The sequence below is a fragment of the Dama dama genome, chromosome 11 (genome assembly GCF_033118175.1).
Source record: "Dama dama isolate Ldn47 chromosome 11, ASM3311817v1, whole genome shotgun sequence".
NCBI classification, from domain to species: Eukaryota; Metazoa; Chordata; class Mammalia; order Artiodactyla; family Cervidae; genus Dama; species Dama dama.
In genome coordinates, this window is record NC_083691.1 from 66604204 (window position 1) to 66627280 (window position 23077).

The 23077-nt window shown below is 45.1% G+C and overlaps 2 protein-coding genes across 6 annotated transcripts in view; one reads left to right on the top strand and one right to left on the bottom strand.

Moving 5' to 3' along the window:
• The window catches only part of RTN4 (reticulon 4), a 69494-nt gene extending 60712 nt beyond the window's left edge, over positions 1–8782 (top strand). For 4 of the 5 annotated variants that reach the window (XM_061155431.1, XM_061155432.1, XM_061155433.1 and 1 more), the window contains 4 exons: positions 6433–6502; positions 7108–7154; positions 7360–7418; positions 7802–8782. In XM_061155431.1, coding sequence (XP_061011414.1) covers positions 6433–6502; positions 7108–7154; positions 7360–7418; positions 7802–7844 — 219 coding nt within the window. In that variant the 3' untranslated portion in view covers positions 7845–8782. Of the gene's footprint in view, positions 1–6432; positions 6503–7107; positions 7155–7359; positions 7419–7801 lie in introns of those variants that run through there. The other variant, XR_009694765.1, reaches the window with a different exon arrangement.
• The window catches only part of EML6 (EMAP like 6), a 274839-nt gene continuing 260355 nt past the window's right edge, over positions 8594–23077 (bottom strand). The window contains exons 32-41 of the mRNA XM_061155430.1: positions 21469–21677; positions 20460–20617; positions 19705–19819; positions 18099–18287; positions 16108–16280; positions 15533–15695; positions 13847–13950; positions 13028–13181; positions 12536–12636; positions 8594–10895 (exon numbers count right to left, since the gene is read on the bottom strand). Coding sequence (XP_061011413.1) covers positions 10871–10895; positions 12536–12636; positions 13028–13181; positions 13847–13950; positions 15533–15695; positions 16108–16280; positions 18099–18287; positions 19705–19819; positions 20460–20617; positions 21469–21677 — 1391 coding nt within the window. The 3' untranslated portion in view covers positions 8594–10870. The remainder of the gene's footprint in view (positions 10896–12535; positions 12637–13027; positions 13182–13846; positions 13951–15532; positions 15696–16107; positions 16281–18098; positions 18288–19704; positions 19820–20459; positions 20618–21468; positions 21678–23077) is intronic.

Genomic DNA, 23077 nt, shown 5'->3' on the forward strand with positions numbered 1-23077 from the left:
TGCTGCATTTGTTTTGTTCCCTCACAGTTAACTGCAGGCTTCTAAATCTCAGAAAAGATTCCAGGTGTCCATAGACTGAGAAACAGTTCATTTGCCAGAAGACTAATTCTAGTCAAATAGTATGGGCAAAATCACTGACAAAGTATTTCTAATTCCATTCAGTAGGATTTATTTCAAACAGTATAAAATTTTACCACAGGCAGATGTTTTGATCAGTCCTCAGTATTTGTTGTAAAGTGGGTTTGTTACATTGAGTGCCAGATATAAGGTAAGGGGAAGAGAATGAATGGAAAAGGAGGTAAAGGAGGACGGTTCTCTAGTGAAAGTGAGCTGTGAAGCTGTGTCTGTGTCCTTTTCTTGGAGAGCCCAGTGTGTATTACCTTACTAGTTTCTAAGAAGTCCAGAAGAGGCTGGATAACTTTATTTAACCCAGTGATACTTGTCAACCTTGTTTAAATAACACCCATTACTACCAGAACAGTAGTATAAGATGGTTGAACAAATTTAAACCACCTGGTTAAGGTTTAATTCCATTCTGTGACTTACCTTCTATGTAAGGGGTCTTTAGATGGGGGCTCTTCTTTTAAAACAATGGTTGTCAGTCTTGGCTGCACATTGCAGTCACTGGAAGCTGTACAATTTAATGATACTTGGGAATGGGAAGAGGTGGGAGTCCCATTCCCTGAAATGATTTAATTTTTTAAATTTAATTTTTCTAAGGACACTGCTTGGAGAGTCACTGGTTTTAAAGGTTGTGGTTTTAAGCTGTAACCTTGGGCTATAGTTTTCTTCCCACCCTCTTAATTAGAAAAGCATATGAAGGTCTCCACTGGGCTCAGCTTTACTAGGGGGTTCTGCCTTTTGAAACTTCAGATCCCAAGAAAAAGTCTAGTACTTTGAATTCAGTTCAGTTGCTCAGTTGTGTCCAACTCTTTGTGACCCCATAGACTGGGCACGCCAGGCCTCCCTGTCCATCACCAGCTCCCGGAGCTTTGCTCAGACTCATGTCCATTGAGTCAGTGATGTCATCCAACCATCTCATCCCGTCCTCCTCTTCTCCTCCTGCCTTCAGTCTTTCCCAGCATCAGGGTCTTTTCAAATGAGTCAGGTCTTCGCATCATCAGGTGGCTAAAGTATTGGAGCTTCAGCTTCAGCATCAGTCCTTCCAATGAATATTCAGGACTGATTTCCTTTAGGGTTGATTGGTTTGATTTCCTTGCTGTCTAAGGGACTCTCAAGAGTCTTCTCCAACACCACAGTTCAAAAGCATCAATTCTTTGGCACTCAGTTTTCTTTATAGTTCAACTCTCGCATCCATACAACTACTGGAAAAGCCATAGCTTTGACTAGATGTACCTTTGTCTGCAAAGAACGTCTCTGCTTTTTAATATTCTCTCTAGGTTGGTCATAACTTTTCTTCCAAGGAGCAAGCGTCTTTTAATTTCATGGCTGCATTCACCATCTGCAGTGATGTTGGAGCCCAAAAAAATAAAGTCTTTCACTGTTTCCATTGTTTCCCATGTTTTTTGCCATGAAGTGATGGGGTCAGATGCCATGATCTTAGTTATTTGAATGTTGAGTTTTAAGCCAGCTTTTTCACTCTCCTCTTTCACTTTCATCAAGAGGCTCTTTAGTTCCTCTTTGCTTTCTGCCATAAGGGTGGTGTCATCTGCATATCTGAGGTTACTGATATTTCTGTCAGTAATCTTGATTTCCACTTGTGCTTCATCCAGCCTGGCATTTCTCATGATGTACTCTGCATATAAGTTAAATAAACAGAGTGACAATGTACAGTCTTGACATACTCCTTTCCCAATTTGGAATAAGTCTGTTGTTCCATGTCCAGTTCTAACTGTTGCTTCTTGACCTGCATACAGATTTCTCAGGAGGCAGGTAAGGTGGTCTGGTATTCCCATCTTTTCAAAAATTTTCCACATTTTGTTGTGATCCACACAAAGGCTTTAACGTAGTCAGTGAAGCAGATGTTTTTCTGTAATCCTCTTGCTTTTTCTGTGAGCCAATGGATGTTGGCAATTTGATCTCTGGTTCCTCTGCCCTTTCTGAATCCAACTTGAACATCTGGAAAGTCTCAGTTCACGTACTGTTGAGGCCTCGCTTGGAGAATATTGAGCATTACTTTGCTAGCATGTGAGATGAGTGCAATTGTGCGTTGAACATTCTTTGGTGTTGCCTTTCTTTGGGATTGGAATGAAAACTGACCTTTTCCAGTCCTGTGGCCACTGCTGAGTTTTCCAAATTTGCTGGCATTTTGAGTGCAGCAGTTTCACAGTATCATCTTTTAGGATTTGAAACAGCTCAACTGGAATTCCATCACCTCCACTAGCTTTGTTTGTAATGATGCTTCCTAAGGCCCACTTGACTTCACACTCCAGGATGTCTGGCTCTAGGTGAGTGATCACACCATCGTGGTTATCTGGGTCATTAAGATCTTTTTTGTATAGTTCTGTGTATTCTTGCCACCTCTTCTTAATACCTTCTGCTTCTGTTAGGTCCATATCGTTTCTGTTCTTACCAGATACTAAGACCAGGTGTTTTAGGCAGAGGTTCTTATTTTTCTGTCACATGACTTTGCGTGATAAATACTGGATTCTTTATGAAAGTAGATCTATGACTTTCGGGTAAAGTATTTGTTAAAATTGTCATAAAATGTCTAGCTATATTTGAACATCAGGTAACCATAATGTTCCAGAAATCCATCTGAAATCTGAAAGTGAGAAAAAAGGCCTGAATTCCAGAAATAGCTGACCTAAAAGAACATTAAATATAGCCCTCAGGCTCTTAGGCATTTATTAACATACACATTTTGACAGTTTCCTTTCTGGTTCCTTTGGCTCACAGAAAATTTAGACAGGAAATGAGTTTGTGAAAATGTGATTAGTAATGAATGAGGCTGAAGATAGCAGAAGTCAAATGATTTCCAGTGTTTAAAACTGCAGAAAAAGTTTGAAAATGAAAGAATTGCCAAAGTAATTTCTGAAATTGTCATGTACCCTCCCCCTATTTTCCTTAAAAATGCCTCCCCACCCATAGAGACATCATCAAATAAAATCTACAGAGCTTTTCAGTGAGGTATACATGTGATACACACTTGAATTGAATTCCTTATACCCCCAGACAAAAGATAAGATATGGCCTTTGCCCTCTTCCAGTAAGTATTACTAGACCTTCACTGTGCTTTGCCCCGCTTTCCTCCTGTCTCATTACTGCCTAAGGAGACATGAGCCTTTGGCTTCCTCAGTTAGTATGCATTGGCTGCAGTGTTGCCAAGTGTTTGCCATGGAATGGCATAGAATTTGTAGGTTTAAAGTGTTCATTGGACTTTTCCCTGCTTCTTTATAACAGCATGCACATTCATGACCATTAATAAATGGAGGAGGGCATGGCAACCCACTCCAGTATTGCCTGGAGAAACCCCATGGACAGAGGAGCCTGGCGGGCTACGGTCCATAGAGTCACACAGAGTCAGACATGACTAAAGCGACTTAGCACACGTGCACTCTGTAAATGGCTTTACTGTATAGCAGAGCAGAGATTCTGGAGTCAGATGAACCTGCAATTACTGTCACCTCTGGTTTGGCAACTTGCTCTCATCTTTCTGTATCTTGGTTTTTTCTTTTATGAGGATAACAACAGTATTTAACTTTTGGGGTTATGATGAAGTTAACTGAGAAATTTGTTAGTTGCTGTTATTACATAATAAGTTTCAATAATTGTGCAATTGCTTGATGTTAGCTCTTAACTCCTTTCTTTTCTGATGGAGTCCTCTCTGGAAACCCTTACCCAGTATTTTTGTTTTGGGCCCTGAAGTGTTAAATTTTCTCCAGACTTAGCTGCAACATTTGCAAATTCTGTGATAGCACATAAAAATGTGAATTTCCGGGTTTCTCTTCTAAAATGGGGAAACATGGCGGCATTGGCCTGGAACGTTGACTTGTGGAGCTGGATTGCAGGCGCTCTTAAGAGGTAAAAGGCACATGTCTGCCTTGGTCCTCACCGAGACTCCCTCATGCATTTGTGTCACCAGCCTGCCCCCACAAAGGTCTGAAGCCTCCCTCCACTTCTCTCTGCACGTGGATCGTCTGGCTTTTAGAAAGTGTCCTGCAAGAGGCAGATCTAGTGACATCTGAACCCCCTACCTCACCTTGGTGTGAAGACTTGGGCTTCTCTTTCTTTATGGATTTAGAGTGCAACCTTGTCAGTGACTTTATGACCAAATTAGGACTTACTTTTAGCTTGTGTGTTAGTTTCTGAATTTTATCATGGTAAGGGTATCTATTGCTAAAGCAGTTTCTTCTAAAATGTAGAAGATCGACCCTTCTCTTTTTGACTCGGTGGATGGTGATGGATGAAAATAACTCTGTTGCTCTATGGTAAACTTGCTCAAGTGCAGAAGTTATATTTAGCTTTTGCAATAGGAGTCTGTAAAACTATGTGAGAGGGAAAGGGCTTGCTAACTGGAGTCATGCTTCAAACCTTTCTACCAGAGGTTCCATAGAAGTTGCAAAGACCAAGACAGCATTTAATTTTTGATTTGCAATTGGCAGGTGTTAAGAATGCTTGATATTTGCTCACTTGAACATTTAATTCAGTTATAGGGGTAACCAAAGTGCTGTTCTTTGTAGAATTGACAGTTGGTGCAGGAATACCAAGATTCTCCCTAACCTGCAGTAAAGAAACTTCCTGAGTCTGAGCACTTTAATTACTGCTCAGTACCCAGCTCATGGCAACCCACCTGGCAGGCTACAGTCCATAAGGTCGCAAAGAGTCGGACACGACTGAAGCGACTTAGCACGCACACACACACCCAGCTCATAGTAGGCATTCAATCAGATTTTGCTGAATGAATGCTACATGGACAAAGATATGCTTTAGATAAGGGTTAGGAAGCTACTGTTCGGTCTGGCTTGTGACCTGTTTTTGTACAGCCTGGGAGCTGATTATACTTTTTATGGTTTTAAAGGATAATATTCAAAGAATATGTGACAGAGATCCTTTGTGGCCCATAAAACCAAATATGTTTGTTTTCTGTCTTTAGTTACAGAAAGTTTGCTGATCCCTTCTTTAGATGATGGAGGTGCTCACTCCTCTCTCCTTTTCATTTATACTTTGCTCTTAGAAACCTAAATAATTGTAGGTGGCGGCATCATGGTGGGATGTTTGTGACCTACTAAACAGGGCAGAGAGATTGCCAGACATATGAAGGCTTTTAATAGGAAACAGAGAAACTGCTTCTGCTGAATGTTTAATAAAATCTAGACTGACTTGGTGTTTGTAAGTCTTCAAGAACTGCTTGAACATGTCATTGAGTTTTTACTATATGGTGTCACCAAGAACTGGAAGAAAACTTTGAAATCCTCTTATTCAACCATTTATGAGTAAAGTATGGTGAGGAAATAAAGGGCTTCTCAAAATGAAAGCACTTTATAGAAACAAGGCTTTTCCCAAACTGCTGTATTTAATAACAGTATAACCTCAACTCTGGCAAGTTCCTAAACCTCTGTTTTTTCCTTAGTGTCTTCATCTGCTGATAGCAGTGCCTACCTCATAAAATTGTTAGGAGGAATAAATGAGTTTGTATTTGTGAAGCACTTAAAACTGTGTGTGGTACTAATACATCAGCAGTAAGAACTGGGTTAGTGTTTGCTAAATAAAGAAGGCAGTGGCTAAAAGAATGCTGCTGCTGCTGCTAAGTCGCGTCAGTCGTGTCTGACTCTGTGCGACCCCATAGACGGGAGCCCACCAGGCTCCTCTGTCCCTCGGATTCTCCAGGCAAGAACACTGCAGTGGGTTGCCATTTCCTTCTCCGGCTAAAATAATAATAATAGTCAATTTTATAATTAGGTTTAAAAGTTTGAGGAGTCCTCATTGGCTATTAAAACATTTATTACTGGAGAGAAAGTGCTTCTGATCCTTAATAAAATGCTAGAGCTGATATTTTGGGTATTTGAGACATAGTCTCCTTGCACCATTATTGCTTAGTCAGATATATGTCTGATTCATTCAGCTCATATAAATCTTGAATCACTTGTTGGTACTTTAAAATCATTTTCAGTAGTTAATTCTTATGATAGCTTTCCAGTCTTCCCATTTTAGAAGTTGAATACTTATAGTAGAGCTGGAGGGGTAAGGTGGTGACCTTTGTTATACTTTCTGATTTTAGAGGAAACGGCATCAACTATTTGGTAATGTACTCCAGAGGAAAATGAATCATATCTATTAACTGTTTTAATTAGATTCTGAAATTCCTGAATCGAGCCTGGCAGCTTAGTGAAATATCCATATTGTTTTTACCAAATCTCCAAGGAGTATGCCTGCGGTAGTTTGGCATTTACATGGGATGTATTTATTTGAAGGTTTAATTTTAAAACTTTACTTGAATTTTGTCTTTAATTGGCTGTTATTTTCTTACAGTTTGCAGTGTTGATGTGGGTATTTACCTATGTTGGTGCCTTGTTCAATGGTCTGACTCTACTAATTTTGGGTAAGTCTACAGAACCAATAGAATGAAAAATTTTTTAAAAGATGGGGGACTTCCTGGAGGACAAGTGGTTAGGACTCCCATATTTCCACTGCAGAGGCCATGGGTCCGATCCCTGGTGTGGGAACCAAGATCCTGCATACTGCACAGTACAGCAAAAAAAAAAAAAAAAAAAAAATGGTGTGCAACGAACTTCAAGATATTTTAGTGGGAAATATTCTTATATTGTAGGAAAAATACAGGGATATACATTAGAGGTTGTGATCTTAAATAAATTGCTAATACTTACACTATTTATGGAAATGCCACTTTACTTCCTAAAGGCTACTCCAGCAGTGATAAACCAGATCAAGAGTGGCCTTATTTGATTTGCAGTCATATGTCTAACTAACTAGGGATGCCTATATTTTATAAAGTCTGTAATGTGAAGCCAGGAGTGGCTTCTGGCTCCCTTGGTTAACTCATTGCTCTGCCCCCCAGCAGCTGTGTCTCCCCATAGTAGGAACATTCCTGGCTATCTTAAGAGTGCTGCCAGTTTGATGACTTTTGTATGATTTAGGGAACAAACACTGCAATCTACTTTAAAGCTTGTGTATTTCCTTTTTCAGCTCTGATTTCACTCTTCAGTGTTCCTGTTATTTATGAACGGCATCAGGTAATTTAACTGCAAATTGCAGAATACAAAGCTCATTCTCTTATGTGGAACTTAGAAATGTTGGTGCCAGTTTCCAAAACCTTATAAAAACGAGAACTGTGGCAGTTTAATTAAATTAATTAAATTAAGCCTTTAATATGTTGGAACACAGTTCTAAGATTTTTTAGCAATGGCAATTTTCTAATAAATTCTTTATCTCTTTCAGGCGCAAATAGATCATTATCTAGGACTTGCAAATAAGAATGTTAAAGATGCTATGGCTAAGTAAGTATTTAAAATCTGCACTTTTTTTACACCAAGGCTAGGTATACTGGACTTTGACAACAGTGCAGTATTTTCATGTCAAGACATAGTAGTCAGTTTTAGTCAGACCTAAAGTGTGAGTTGCCGAAAGACTTTTTTTCTAACATTTGGATCATTGATTCTGTGTCACTTTACATGTATCTAAGGCTTTGAGTCTAATTTGTGAGGTCAGGGTGGCAAAATTATAGCTTGTAGTTTGACAGCCTTAAGATTTTATTTCTTGTATAAGCTGAGCAATGTACATGTAAGTCTTGAAGGATAGACATTTTTAAGAAGCAAGAAAACAGAATATTGTAAATTCACAGTATTTACACTGACCTTTTGCCCCTCCTTCTCATTTGTAGAATCCAAGCAAAAATCCCTGGATTGAAGCGTAAAGCTGAATGAGAAAGCCTGAAATAGTTAATAGGAGTTTATCTTTAAAGGGGATATTCATTTGATTCCATTGGGGAGGGTCAGGGAAGAACACAGCCTTGACATTGCAGTGCAGTTTCACAGATCTTTATTTTTAGCAACGCAGTGTCTGAGGAAAAATGACCTGTCTTGACTGCCCTGTGTTCATCATCTTAAGTATTGTAAGCTGCTATGTATGGATTTAAATTGTAATCATATTTGTTTTTCCTGTATGAGGCACTGGTGAATAAAAAAAGATCTGAGAAAGCTGTATATTACACTTTGTCGCAGGTAGTCTTGCTGTATTTGGGGAATTGCAAAGAAAGTGGAGCTGAAAAAAATAACCCTTTTCACAGTTTGTGCACTGTGTATGGTCTGTGTAGATTGATGCAGATTTTCTGAAATGTTTAGACGAGATCATACCACCAAAGCAGGAGTGAAAAAGCTTGCCTTTTCTGGTATGTTCTAGGTGTATTGTGAAATTTACTGTTGTATTAATTGCCAATATAAGTAAATATAGATTATATATATATCTATATATAGTGTTTCACAAAGCTTAGACCTTTTCCTTTCCAGCTGCCCCACAGTGCTTGATACTTCTGTCATTGGTTTTACGTGTGTAGTTCCAAAGCACATAAGCTAGGAGAAAAACATATTTCTAGGTGCACTACCATCTGTTTTCAACATGAACCGATGCCATGCAAACAGAACTCAACATAAACTTCATTGCACAGACTTACTGTAGTTAATTTTATCACAGACTCTGGACTGAATCTAATGCTTCCAAAAATGTTTGCAAATATCAAACATTGTTATGTAAGAAATTATAAATGACGATTTATACAATTGTGGTTTAAGCTGTATTGAACTAAATCTGTGGAATGCATTGTGAACTGTAAAAGCAAAGTATCAATAAAGCTTATAGACTTAAACGCTGTTTCGTATTTTGGTTTCATGAACCTGCTGTAGAACGAAGGTATCAGACACAAAGGGTAGACTTCGCCTCCACCAGTGTGTGACTTCCAGAAAGGCTTTAAGCTCAGTGTAGCCATGTTTACTTTGAAAACAAGAACACATCTACATAAATCTATTTGACAGATACCAAAATGTTTTTAAATTATGTGTTTTTATACTTTAATTGAAAATAAATTCATGCACCAATATTTTAACATATGGAATACAGTGCAGGATTTATGAACATACATAAAATCAAACCATATAAATGTTTACAAATCAGATTTAAGAACTTTTCTTGACACAGACACTATTGCTCTTTAAATATAGTGTGTACATATATCATCATTGATGAACTTGTTCTTCACATAGTTATTTCAATGCAAGATTCAATCAGTATGAAAGGTCAGTGTACAATATAGGCAGACATGGTTATCACTCAGCGTCACCAGTCACATGGATACAGAAAACAGAATTAGGGCTGCATGGGGACTCTAACTGTGGGCCCAACAACCTATCAGTGGATTAATGTAAGGCATTAATAAATTGGCGTATAAAAATAGCTTAATGAGTGATCTAATCCATTTAGAATGTTGAAGCACTTCTGTGGTAAATGTTAATCTATTTAATTGAAAATGCTTCATTTCACCATTCCTCTAAACTGACAATTGAAAATAGCCAGTAACTCAAGATCCAGAATTTTAGTTCAGACTAGAAGGTCTAATTGGTATAATCTATGTGCTCAGAGTCCCAGTCTGTCACCAACCTGCCTTCCCAGTACGTGCCATCATCAGCCCCTCTTTTGTCAGTGGTTAGCAAGTGTCAAGTATGATGGGAGGTGGTCCAGGGTGCTTCTGATTTTGTTGGCCAAGTCACTTTCTGTCATCCAGCCAAACTCTGAGCTAGATTATTTTGTTCTATAATCTTGAGTTATCAAATACTGCTTTGGGCTTAGGAATTTGTTCTGCAGAGATTTTCTGAATCCAGACCTGACCTGTGTGGTTCACCTGAAGCACATCACTGGAGTCAAGTCCACCCCACTCTGGGAGTGGCCCTCCCAGCGCAGCCTCCGGGCACCTCCTCTGTTACCGTTTTAGGTTCAGTAGGAAAAATCAGCTCATCTTCCTGGACCTACTTGCGCTTTTTTGTTTTCCCTTCTATTTTGTAGTAGAGGTTTGTTTTATTTGAAATGTTTTGGATGTTGTGGGTTTGGCACTCAGTATAATGAAACCTACTCTACCCACCCATCTTCCAACACCTGAACTTAAGTTTCTTTGCTGCTCAACTTCAAATAGCCACTGTTTCCCAAGCACATAACTAATGTCTTTCCTTTGGGAAGCCTTGACCTAAACACATGACATGGGTGACCAGGAATCTGCTAGGATCCTGTAGCCCTCCTCAGTTTTGAAGTTTTAGCACCATATGTAGAAAGGAGATAATTTGTGGGAGGTGAGATTAGCAGCCCACACAACTGGAAGCTTTCAAAGGCACTTAATGGATATAAAACTCTGCAAATGAAACATTAAAAAAATTAAGTTTCTCAACTTGTTTATACATGGCTCATTTGGTTTCGAAAGCTAAATGTGGAGAACAGAGGCTATCAGTATTTCTAGTATTTCAGTGAAACTAACTTAAGCTGTCCTGTTCAACTTCCTTATTTGTAAAAATGAACATTTTTAAAGTATATAGAAACATAATAGCAAAACATCTTTTGTAAAAGTTTTGATGCAAATTAAAAGCTACATATTGGTTAGGGTAACTGAGGCTTTAAATTTTGTCAGTGGGCTACATTATCAGATAGGATTTCTTTGTCAGTGTAGTGAGTACGTGTAGTTTGTAGTCTCAGGAAGAGAGGCAAGCAGTCTTAACACGTCAGCACTGACCTTCCTTCTTGACATCCCAGTTTTGGAAGCTCCAGGTGATGGAAGCAGTCACATCTCACCAGCACTTGGAGCTCATGTAGCTTGCGGTGTAGACCTTTCCCAGCACCTGGCAGCCAGGAGGTACCTCATCACGGCCTCTGTGGTTGCCAGCCGTGGCGGCAGCAGGAAAGCAGATTCTGGCATTTACAGGCATCGCCACACAAATACACTGAAAAGACAGACCAAACATTTTTCAGGGCTGGACATCATAACTTTTGTCAAGCGACAAAAGTCATTCTTGCCAAGAGCTCCAGAGTCAAGCTCCGGCTGAACATTTTTATTTCAATTTTAAAAGACAAACCAGGGATCTTGCTACCAATTAAAGGTCTATTGGTTATTTTTTTTTAAGGTCTATGTTATCTGTTTGGTCTGGCTCTTTCAGCATGTCCCTTCTGAACTGGACTGCTGGCAGCTTGACTTCACACTTCTCTCTTGTTACCACTGAAGAGGTTTTATCAGCTCCACTCAAGCAGGAGAGCTCTTTCTAGTGTTCAGCACAGGGCCAGGGGTGACAGGAGCCCATGGCTGCCAGGCCGAGGGGGCCCTGTGTTGGGAAGTTGCCATCCAAGCCCTTTATAGTGACTGACAGCCCCCTCAGATCTCCGGGTTAGCGTCTGTCTCCTGCGGCTGCTTGTTCACGGTTGGGTTGGTGCTGCTTTGCTTGGGGGTCCTCCCCCCGCTCCCCACCCCAGGAGCTGCTGTCAGCCCTTTCTCAACAGCTCTAAGTGCCTGCGGTGGTTGACACAGTGCCCTGGAGATGGATGTTTCCCGGGGGGCCAGTAGAAAGCATCCTTTGGGGCCATTTTCTACACAATGCTTTTGGGTAGAAAGTGGGTTAAAATTCTCTACAGGTACTTTTTCCACAACCTTACTCAGACTGCTAAAAATGCATGTGTTTCTTCTTGATGCCCCTTTGAGCCCAGTCCTCAACTGAACAGAAACCAGTATTCATGTTTCTGTAAAGCTCTTCATCTACATGAGATGTGGAGAAGCTGAATGACTTCAGATGACATCGTGCTGGTCCCCCACACTCCAAATAAGAAAGGCCCTTGGTGGAGGGACACAAGAGAGCTCCTTGGAGGTTCTGATAGCATCTCTGGAGTAGGCTGCTAGGGGATTCTTCCAAAACTTTGGAAGACCTCATGCCTCCCAGAGCATGGGGCTGGTCTCTCACTGAGCAGTGGTGAAGGTTAGGGGCAGACCCAGTTCAAGAGTCCACACAGCTGGTTGAGGTTCTCCAGCTTCTAACTAGCACGGGTCCTAATGGCTTTACCCCTTGTCTGATTTCACGTGTAAAATCGGGTAACGTGTTTTGCGTGACTGAGGCCCAATATTACTATTTGTAAACCTCTCACAGAGTTGTGGATTAATCGTCCATGTTAAGAACTCTAGTGATGAACTGGAAGTTCTGAGTTATAAGGCCCACGGATCGAGGTCACTCAGCTTCTGATTATATGCAGTGGGTGCTGCGGACTGTCCAGCAGCTCCTACTGGAATCGCCACGTGGAGGTGTGGGGGTGGGGTCTCTCAGTACCTGCCCCTCCAACCAGCAATGCTCAGAGTAGCTCTGATCTGCCCTTGGCTTCTCTCCAATCCCAGGCCAGCCTAGTGGGGACAGAGGCCCATCACAGTTAGGGTTTGGGGTCACTGGAGACTAAATACCTTATACTGGGCAAGTCCTCACTGCATCTCCTGGTCACCTCCTACACCAGCCCCTCCCGTGCCCCTGGGAGGAGCTGACAATTGAGGTGGGGATGGTAGGGGTGAAGGCCAGGCCTCGGGGCAGAGCCAGATGAATCAGGTTGGTACCTGCAGTCGTCTCCTCCAGTGCTGACTACATACTTGTCGTCATGAGAGAAACGGATGTTCGTCACATGAGCTGAGTGACCGAAGTAACGCTTATGTTTGGCCTGTGAGCAAAAGGGAATTGAGGTGACTAAGACAGCCTGTCCTTCAGCCACCCTGGACTACTCCCAGGACTCTGCTCCATCTCCCCAGGCTTCCCTTCACCCACGGGGTGCCTATTAGGTCTGGACATCTCTGGGAGCCAGCACTTGACTGGCTTCCTGCCTCACTGTTGCCCTGCTTGGTACCCTTACCCCCATCCTCCTGGCTTCCAAGACTTCCCCTTGTGAAGGAGAGGAAAAGGTTAGGGGTGGCCAAGTCTCCCCAGGGCTGTGACAAGATTCCTCTTGTGCTAGATTGTAGACAGTCGTGTCCATGTGGCCACAATCTCTGGGAGAATGCACAACGTCAGAGAGCCTAGAGGCTGTGCAGGGAGTTACTCTAAGGGAAACTCACAAATTTCTCTGTGCACGGAAAATCAAAGAGCTTCACCAGCCCAAAGTCGTCTCCCGTGGCGATGTTCAGGCCTGCATGGGTCACACAGGCACAGTTGACATCAGCCTTGTCTGCATTTCGCGGCCAGATGCCAATGACTTCGTCTCCCAGAATGCTGTTCCAACAGGAAGAGGTGTGAGGTGTGTGACCCTTGTCACACATTCCTGCAGTCAGGCATCCTCTCCCGGGAGGAGAGGAAGAGTCAGTGTGGTCACGTGGCTCCTCTGTCCCTCCCCCTCTGTGCACTTGCCCCAGCTCCTGCTGTTTTCTGCCTCCGGCGCCTTTCACCCCAAAAGACAAGTTCCCTCCATCTTTGGTTCTCTCCCTCTTCCCCATAATGCTTCTAAGTGTGGGTTTGGTTGAAGAGTGGGGGCTCCTTTAAGTCTCCAGGCTGGTGGTCTCCTCTCTTCTGACTTGGCAGGGCCCTGCTGCTTACCCTGCTACCTGGTGACCAGCCCTCCCTCCCCGTCCCAGGGGTTGGAGGAGGCCTCACTGTACTGGAGGGAGCTTGGCCAAGAGCTGGGAGATGGTTTCCCTTTGAACTTGCTGGGTGCAGCTGGGGATGGGTGGGACAGATTACACCACAAGAGGGACTTTGCATTTCAAAAGCCCAGGTCAGATCAAAGCCTGTGGCCCAACCTGGGAGCAAGAAGCTTCCCTCCTCCGACTGCCCAAGGGAAAGGGCTCTGTCTCTGAGCTGCTTCAGATCCCAGCCCCACACAAACTTGAGGCTGAGGCTGGGACAACAGTAGTCTCCCTTGGGACCTTTCCTGCAGTCACCTTGTCCAGGAGGCCCAGGTGATCTTCTCAATGACCACAGCTTCGGTGACCTGCTTCCCCAGGGGAACTTCATGTACCTGGCGCTTGTAGGCTCCTGTGGAAACCTGCAGGCGGGAGGCAGTCACGCCCATCAATGTTCTTTCTTTGCGGCCCAAAGGATTCCCCTTCCCATGTGCTGCTTCCCAACCTCCACATCCCCAGACCTTTCCACCAAACCCAAGTTCAGCGCCAGCCTGCAAAGCCTGTGGTCAGCCTGCAGCCAAGTTTACACAAGCAGGGCATTTCCCATCCATTTTCTTGCTATTTTCCAAAGTTCTAAGGCCGTGGTTCGCCAACTTTGGTTCTCCAACAGCAGAAGCAGCATCTGGAAATTTGTTAGAAACGCGCTCTTGGACCCCCACCCCCGGCCCCCCATCAGATCCCCTGAAGAGGGTGGGGCCCAGCGGTCATTTTAATAAAGACTCCAGGGGATGCTGGTGCTCGCTCAGACTTGGGGATCCCTGTTTTCAGGGAAGCAAGGTCCTTCAGTAAAGAACTGAAGCAAGGTTTCTAATGGACAACAGCCAATGTAGATGATCTCTGAAGTATCTAGGACCTGATCCTGGCTTCTCTGGGAACCTTCTAGAGGAAACCAATCGTTTTCCAGCACGTGGCTGCTGCCTCCGTCTCCAGCCCCCTGTCCCCCTGCGGTGCTGGCCCAGCCACCCCGATTTCCCTGCTGATCAGGAACGAGCTGCAATCTTTCCCACATTTGGTTTTTCACGCGGAACGCCTGGAACCACGCTCCGCTGTCTTGGTTGGCTGACCCCTGCACACCCTGCAGACCTCAGTGTGAACAGCACCTCAGGGAGGGGAAGCCAATCTAAACTCAGTGTCTGTTAAATGCCCCCACAGGGCACTGTGCTTTTCCTTCTCAGCACATAATCAAAATTTATAATTATGGGTACACTGTGTGATGAGTTTAATGCTCCTCTTGTCCACAACAAGGCAAGCTCCCGGACAGCAGGGATCAGGCCCGTTTCCTCCACCCAGAAGTCTAATGTAGCACTTGGTTCAGTTCACACTTGACAAATGAATGCATCCTCTCTCCTTTCAGAATGACTACCTGACTCCTGGCCAGCTCACAAATGCATAATATTTGTTCAAAGTGCTGGAGACATCATTGTTCTATACTCAGTGCCACGAGTGCAACCGCTCTTGACCCCTCCCCGTGGGTCAGTCCCCCCAGGGCCTTCACTCCAGGGTCATGGTCTGGAGTCTGGGTCCCAAGGGTGGAGGGGCCACACTACTCATGGGATTTGGAATTGAGATGAAGTATAAGAGGCAACACAGGCTTCGATACAGCCCTGAGAACTAGGAATTAGAAAGCGTTGAAGGGACGGTGGTGAGAAGAAGCTCAAGATGATTACGGCTTGTTTCCTGCTTTCCTACTGAAAAATAATTCTACTATTTTAAATTCTATTTGACTTTCTTAAATTCTTAATCCTTTGTTTGTTCAGGTATAAAATAGGAGGAAAAGCAACATCCTTAAGGGGTTCCTGTGAACACACTGCCTGGCGAACAGTCAGCCCTGGTTTCACCTAAGCTGTTGTTAGTAATACTATTATCAATGGTTATCCCGGTTATACTATATACACTTTATAGTGTATCAATGGTTATACTATTATCAGTAAAGCCGAAGCATACCTGGATATACTTGCCATCTGCAGAAAAATCCATCTGAATGACGAAGCTGGGGATATCTTTGCAGTAGCCGATGCGGTTCAAACTTGTGCCCTGAGTGAGGTCATAGAAGTCAACTGTGTGTTCAGAAGAACCAACTGCTAAGAATCTGCTGTCTGGGCTGATTCTAGAAAAAGCAATTCAAGAGCATGGTCTGTGAGGAGGGCTGTCTGGGGCCGGTCAGGCATGAGGTCTGCTCTGGGACGGACTTCTCAAGCTCAAGGTCAGGTTGGGTAGCTTCTTCAACAGTCTAAGGAATTTGACCGCTTCTCTGGATCAAACCCCCCAGGAAAAAAGAGAATGGGTGTGTGCAGCCTTCTGTAGAAGGCTCTTCACAAGAAGTTTTAACCACACTCATGGGAATCAGCAAAGATGTGTCTGAGAACTGCTGTGTGAGAGGGTCTCCTACCAGAGCTGGTTCATTGAAAGGGACCCTCTCATATGTGAGTTCTTCATCCCAGCCTCCTGGAACGGGAACCATGGGGAGGGAGAATGAATGCCTGCCTTTCTCCTCCCTGCCCAGACCACTTGCTATGTACCTGATATCTTGGATAGCAGATTTCCGGTCTCTTTTCTTCCCCCAAACTTTCAGGCTGTTCACCAACAAGACAACAAACTCTCCATTCTTCATGCCAATGGCCACCATCTCCCCGTCCGGGCTGTAGGCCGCACACCGGGCCGCGTGGCCCAGGCTCACCTTGTTTAGCAGCTTCTACATGGACACAACATAATATCCTGAGCTCTTGGCCACCTCAGCTAGTCTCCAGGGGAAATCCTGCACCCAGGTCACCTCTAAGGAGGCTCCAGACCTCTTGCTTCTTACAGTAAGAGTCCCTGAGGAGCCGAGGCAGGCAGTGTGTTTTGACTGAGCAGCTGGGGAGACAATGTGGTTTAAGCAGAGGCTGGTGAACTTTCTCTGTGAATGGTTTGACAGTAAACAGTAAATATTTTTGGCTCTGCCAGTGAAGCACAAAAGCAGCCATGGACGCTGATATAAACAATAAAGCGCAGCTAACTGCAGAAACAGGCAGCCAGCAGACTTCATCCTTGGGCTGCAGCTCAGCTTGCTGACCTCTTGTTCAGGGGAAAGAGTTTGAGCTTCAGCATGTATTAGTTCAGATCCCAGATCCTGGCTCTGTCCCTAGCTGGGTGTGTTCGGGTAAGTTGCTCCTCTCTTTGTGTGTGTGTGTGTGTGTGTGTGTGTGTGTGTGTGTGTGCGCGTGTGCATGCTCAGTTGTGTCTGACTCTTTGTGTAACCTGCCAGGCTCCTCTGTCCATGGGATTCTCCAGGCAAGAATACTGGAGTGAGTTGCCATTTCCTCCTCCGGGGGATCTTCCTGACCCAGGGATTGAACCTGCATCTCCTGTGTCTCCTGCATTGGCAGGCAGGTTCTTTACCTGCTGAGCCATCAGGGAAGCCCCATGTATAGAGAAGTGATATTAATATTGGTCTTGCAAAGTTGTTGTAAGCATTAGTGATGGTATTTATGAAACATCTGGTATATAGTGTATATTAATAAACATAATCAATAATTACAAACTAACTTGAGTATGGGAATTCCCTAATAGCTCAGTTGGTAAAGAATCTGCCTGCAATGCAGGAGACCCTGGTTCGATTCCTGGGCCAGGAAGACCTGCTGGAGAAGGGATAAGCTACCCACTCCAGTATTCTTGGGCTTCCCTTGTGGCTCAGCTGGTAAAGAATCCACCTGCAATGTGGGAGACCTGGGTTCAACCCCTGGGTTGGGAAAATCCCCTGGAGAAGGGAAAGCCTACCCACTCCAGTATTCTGGCCTGGAGAATTCCATGGGGTCACAAAGAGTTGGACACAACTGAGTGACTTGCACTTTCTTTTCACTTTCAACTTGAGTATGACAGCCACACTTAGCTTAGGCTTCTCCAAGTCTGTTCCATGATCCTGACACTGAAAATACAACTGAAATATTTACAAGCCATTTTGTAATGAAACCAAGTATTTTAATTATTAGAACATACGTACTTTTTTACTATCAGCTAAGACTTGGTAAACATCAATCTTTCTTCCCCTACTCCTGTTTATTTTCTGCTATTTTACATTTTTACTCAAGATGGATCTGTTTTTTGAAATTTTTTGTACTTTTAAATTTTTTTCCAAACTCTAAGAGTAACTTTGTTGGAATTTTGATTGAAATGTTCCACTTGGGAACATCTGACATTTTAAATCATTTTTTTCTCTTCCCATCTGGGGAAGACATGATTTATCTCTTTGTTTTTTAGTTTCGTGGGTTCTTTTGTGACAAGAGAATAAAGCATTCTCAGTGAGATTATTCCTGCACTATAAATATTCAAAGAAGTACATAGCTAATAGATATGTACAGAATGGGTGAGTGTGAATGGGACTGCCTTTACTATGAGTCTAACTTGGTTGTTGCGCTGTGGCTGAGCGCCTGTCCAACCCCATCCCCCATCTCTGACCGGCCTGACGGACCCTGGCCAGACTTCCCCTCACCCCACTTGGGGCCTCCGAGCCCAGGCAGTGTCTGCCCCTCACCTTGTCAGCCAGGTCCCAGATGCGGGCTGTGCCGTCATTGCTGGCGGAGATGAAGATGTCCTTGGATGGGTGTGTGGCCAGGCCCCAGATCTCCCCTTCCATGTGTCCATCAATCAAGATGTTGGAAGCAGCGTTTTTTTCACCAACTTCAATGATTTCTCCATCCTTAGTTCCCACTAAAATTTTTCCCTGTTGTAATCAAAACACTATTAGAAGAAAAACACTGTAGGATCCCACTCATATGAAATTCCTAGATGAGTCAAATGCATGGAGATGGGAGGTCGAATGATGGTTGCCAGGGGCTGCGTGGGGCAGTTATTACTTCATAGATGCTGAGCTTCTGTTGTACAGGATGAGAAATGTCCCAAGGAGGGATGGTGCTGCTGGTTGCATAACAATGTGAATGTATCTGATACCAATTAACTGTATGCTTCAAAATGGCTAAATGGTAAATTTTATGTTCTCTAGATTTTGTCACAATATAAAATAATAATAATAAAGAAAAAACACTATCAGAGCAACTTGGGAACGTACATTCACTGGCGCTGGTACTAAAACAGCAAGAACCAGGAAGTGCTTTGTTTTTAACAACAAATTCGCCATCCTTAAGTGACCACCCCCGCCCCCTACTAGGCCTTCTCTCCCTCGAGCCCCTTGGGAAGAAGTCCCCCAAAGGCCCCCAATCCTCTCGTCTCCGCTGGAATGTTCTAGTGACTCTGAGCTCACTGCAGAGCAGGGCAGCCAATTTCTGCTCTAGGACAGCCCAAACTCTTTCTCAGTTCTTCCTCAAACTCCTGATGACTTCCAGGTTCTAGACCTCATTCTGCCTTCATCTCCTCTAAGTCTAATTACCCTCCCCTTCCGGATGACTATCGTGTATCTACTTAAAACCACAGTTCCCAGTTTACAGTGATGTAGACTCAGGTTTGCGTTTTTAATGGAGGGCGTCTAGAAAGCAAGTTTGTAGACTGATACCAATTCCAACATATAAATACAAGGTATTAAACAGAGGTCAGGAGACTTCAAGTACTTTAGAATCTCCTGGGGAATTAAAAAAAAGAAGAAGAAGAAAAGGAAAAAAGAACACACATATCAAAGCCAAGGCCCTACCCCTGAGATTCTGATTTGGCACACTGGGCAAGAGCCTGGATGTCCATATTTAAAAAACAAAAGCCAAACAGCTGTGCGTGATATTTAGTGAAGCATCTGACCAAATGCCTTAGTGTGGTGGTCGTTAGCTTTCCCCATCCTGGCTGTGCACCTGTGGGCCTGGGCAAACTACCTAATATCCCTGTGCCTCTAACAGCAGCAGCTGACATCTACTGACTGACCATGTGTCAGGCATAACGAAAGGCCCTGGGCACTGATGATTCCTGCAATCCTCACGACCACCATGAGCTGGACACAGAAAGGCTACGTAACAGAGCAAAGGTCACATAGCCAGTTCTCCTGGGCGAGCCACACTTTGCATCCAGGTCTGTCCCACTCCGCTAAGCTGCCTCCCTCCGCAGTCTAAGTCACACCTGGGAGCCTTGTTCTCAGGACTCGACCACCCCCCAGTGCAGGGCAGATGTGTGGCTGGGGAAAGGCTGGCCCGCCCGCTCACTTTGCCGCGGCACACGGAGCGCACGCACTCCACCAGCTGCCCCGTCTCCAGCTGGAAGGCCCGGCAGCGCTTCATCTCCTGGTCCCACAGTTTCACAGCACCTCCTTCTTTGGTCCTGAGAAAGATCAAGAACATGGCAAGTCAGCCCTCGTCCAAAGACCGCCCAGGACCCTCCACTCGCCTCTCCCCCTGCCATCTCCTCAAGGTCCCGGCCCCACATCCCGGGGCCCAGCAGAACAACCCCTTGGGGGTGGCCCTTTCATAGGTCCTGCCGATGAGCCACCAGAACCCCTTGAACTTGTAGATTTCCTAGACTGCTGTCAAATGCTACTATCGTAAGAGGAAAGAGAATCCCAATCTAAAAAATCAAGCTGTGTTTTCATTAGATTGGACACTGAAGAGGAGTACTTGGCCTTCACAGAGTCGCAGTCCCCACTGGACATCTCTCCCCTCATCTCACCCCTCCTGCCCCCTCCGGAAGAGCTATCGGCAGTAACACTTGATGGACAGCAGAGTCACCAGGGCTATTCAAAAGCATCTCTCCAGTTGTTAAACTATAGGACCCCGCCTCTCTGAGCCTTACTTCTGAAGGTTCTGACCCAGGGCCCTCTTGGAGAGATGGCAGACTCATCTCCATGATGCAGAAGAAACAAGAGAGTGAAAATCTGCATTTTCTCCAAGTTGGAGATGCTTCTGTCCGTTTCTCCCAAGACAATCACAAAAGACCAGCTGTTCCCAGAGGAGCTCCGGCTTACGGCCGCTCTTTCCCGCCGGTCACGATGAGCCCATCCCGAAGGGTCGTGTACATGGTGAAGACGGGGCCTGTGTGAGCCTTGGCCACCAGCCGGACGAGGAAGTGGTCCTTCCACACGTAGACATCGCCGTTGATGGCACCCGTGAAAGTGAGGTTGTTCTGTCAACAGAGGGACACCCTCCACACCAGGACACTGGCTGCGGTTCTCAAGAGGGCCCCCTCTCAGCCCCCCCGCTCCAGTGCCAAGAAACAGGAGCCAGAGAGACACATACACAGCTTAGAACAACCTTCTGTATCAGGGGAAGGAAAGAGAATTCTACAAAGAGCACATCTTTGTAGGAAGATGTGGTATGGAAATCACCCGGCTCTGCAATTCACTCTGCTGAGTTGGCTCTGGGGACGGTTGATTCCCCATTGAGCACAGGTCTGCTTTTAAATGCACTTCCACTCTGGCAGCAGCCCCCAGTGACTGCAGGGCTGGGTGGGACCCCAGCCTGCCAGCAGACTCTCCTGGGCTCATCTACGTGGCCAGGTAAACCCACACTGGGAGGACCAAGAGTTGACTGTGTTTCAGAACGTCCCTGGGTAGCTCCTGTTGCCATAGGACCACCCACAGCCTGTGCAAGGGGGTCATTAGGGGACTTGTGGCCTGAGAGGGCAGGGGGCAGGGATGCTGTCTGGTGATGGAAATGTCCCTCAGCCTCTGCATCTATTGAGCTCAACACGACGGGCTTGCAAGTTAGTGTGACTCTGGAATAATGAATCTCCAGCCCTGGGTGGGGGTGGGGGTGGGGTCTGCTTTTTTCTAATTAACATTTTGAGGGGAATGATATAGTCAACTCATTCATCTATGCTAAGGAAACAAAACAGTGCTTGCAAACAGTCCAAGGAAGGAGATCCTGTGGAAATGGCTTTCCTGTTGTTCACAGCTTTTAGGATATACCTGCCCACCCCGTGCCCACGCCCAGGGGTCCAGGCTTCCCTCTCAGGAAGCTTCTGCTGCAACTCACAGCACCGAAGGCCACGGACAACATCGTCTGCATCTTGGCAGCCTCCATAGACCCAATGACCCCTTTCTTGTAAAGCAGGGCGCTGCCTGCCAGGGTCCAGAACTTCATGTGTTTGACCCCAACCGACACAAACTGTGTGTCTGAGTCAGGGCGAAATTCCACCACGAATATGCGCTCCAGGTGGCCCCCTCGGCTGGCAACCTTGGCACCTGCGAGGGTGAGAGAGTTGGATGAGGCCAGGCTGTGCTCTCAGAAGCCTTGGTGGTTGGTGTCAGCTATTAGATCCTAGCACTGGCTCAGAACCCTTCTATACAGACCGAAGCACTGCTTCCAACAAAGACAATGGGAGAAAACTACCAGTGAGAAGTCTTCTCTTTATCCTGGGAACTTGTTTAAAAGTCCTGGCTCTACCAGTCCACCCTTGGAGGGCAGTAGGGCCCTAGGGGACCATGAAGCAGGGTAGGTACTACACTGGGGCAGGGCCAGAGCAGGTACTGCCCAGAGGGACAGACGGGACATTGGGAGAGTGAGCCTGAGCTGAAAACGATGATACTGTGTACAGGGTTGATAGGACCTTCTTCTAATGAATGAGGAACAGACGTGTTCCTGGCTACCACAGAGAATGCAGTTAGTACCATAGCAGAAAGGCTTTCTGAAGCAAGTTACACTCTCGCCTAAGAAAGGGCTTTCAACAGTGGGTGGGCTGTCTGAGGAAGTGATGCTGGCTGTATATGCGACAGCCCTTGAGTAGAAAAAGGAAAGAAGCCTGCGAGGAATGTGTCGGAGGGATCTGTCCATGGGATGGATCCTGACCGGGCAGGAAGGCTTCTCTAAGTCCGTCCAGCTCTAAGACACTATAAGTCTATCAGTGAAGATGCTGTGTTTCTCCTCTGGGGCTGAGTCTACTTAATCAGCTGGCCATGTGACATCACAAGCAATGACCCACATCCCTAGGATACAGACTATGGGGCCATTTGGACACAAGACACTGATGAACAAGAACATGAGAAATGGAGGGAGCATGACGCGTCTCATCATAAGTATCTGCAGGTCCCCAGCCTCTTTTCTTCAGACGGAGGCTCAGGAGGGACTGGAATTCCCTCCCGCTGGGCTCGTTTACTATCCCCTCTCGCGTCCCCACCATGGGAAGATGCTGAGATCATGGGACTCTTGAAGTCCTGGTTGGAGAAGTGCCATCTCTGTGTGTGCCTGGCTGAGCATGCCCCAGATACAGGCGGCCAGGCTGGAGATGGACCTCATTAATTTCTTAACTAATTGGATCTGCTTTTGCCAACTGGGAGAATATATCCAAAAGATTGCCTAATTTTGATTCAAAGAAGACTGTAAATTTAGTAGCAGCCTGTGTGTGCACGTGTATTGGGGGAGGACAAGAAAGAAATCTTGTTCCATTAAATGTAAACCTTAATTAAAAGGTGAATCCCCATTTCAAAAATGTTTAAAAAAATGGTGATAAAACCCCATCCCATTTCCTGTAATAAGACAATGAGGGTGCCGAAGCCACAGCAGGATCCAGGGGTCACCAGACAGACTGGGAAGCTTGTGTAGGAAGGTGGTTAGGACAGAAATAGTGGAGGGTGCTGCCTGTTGC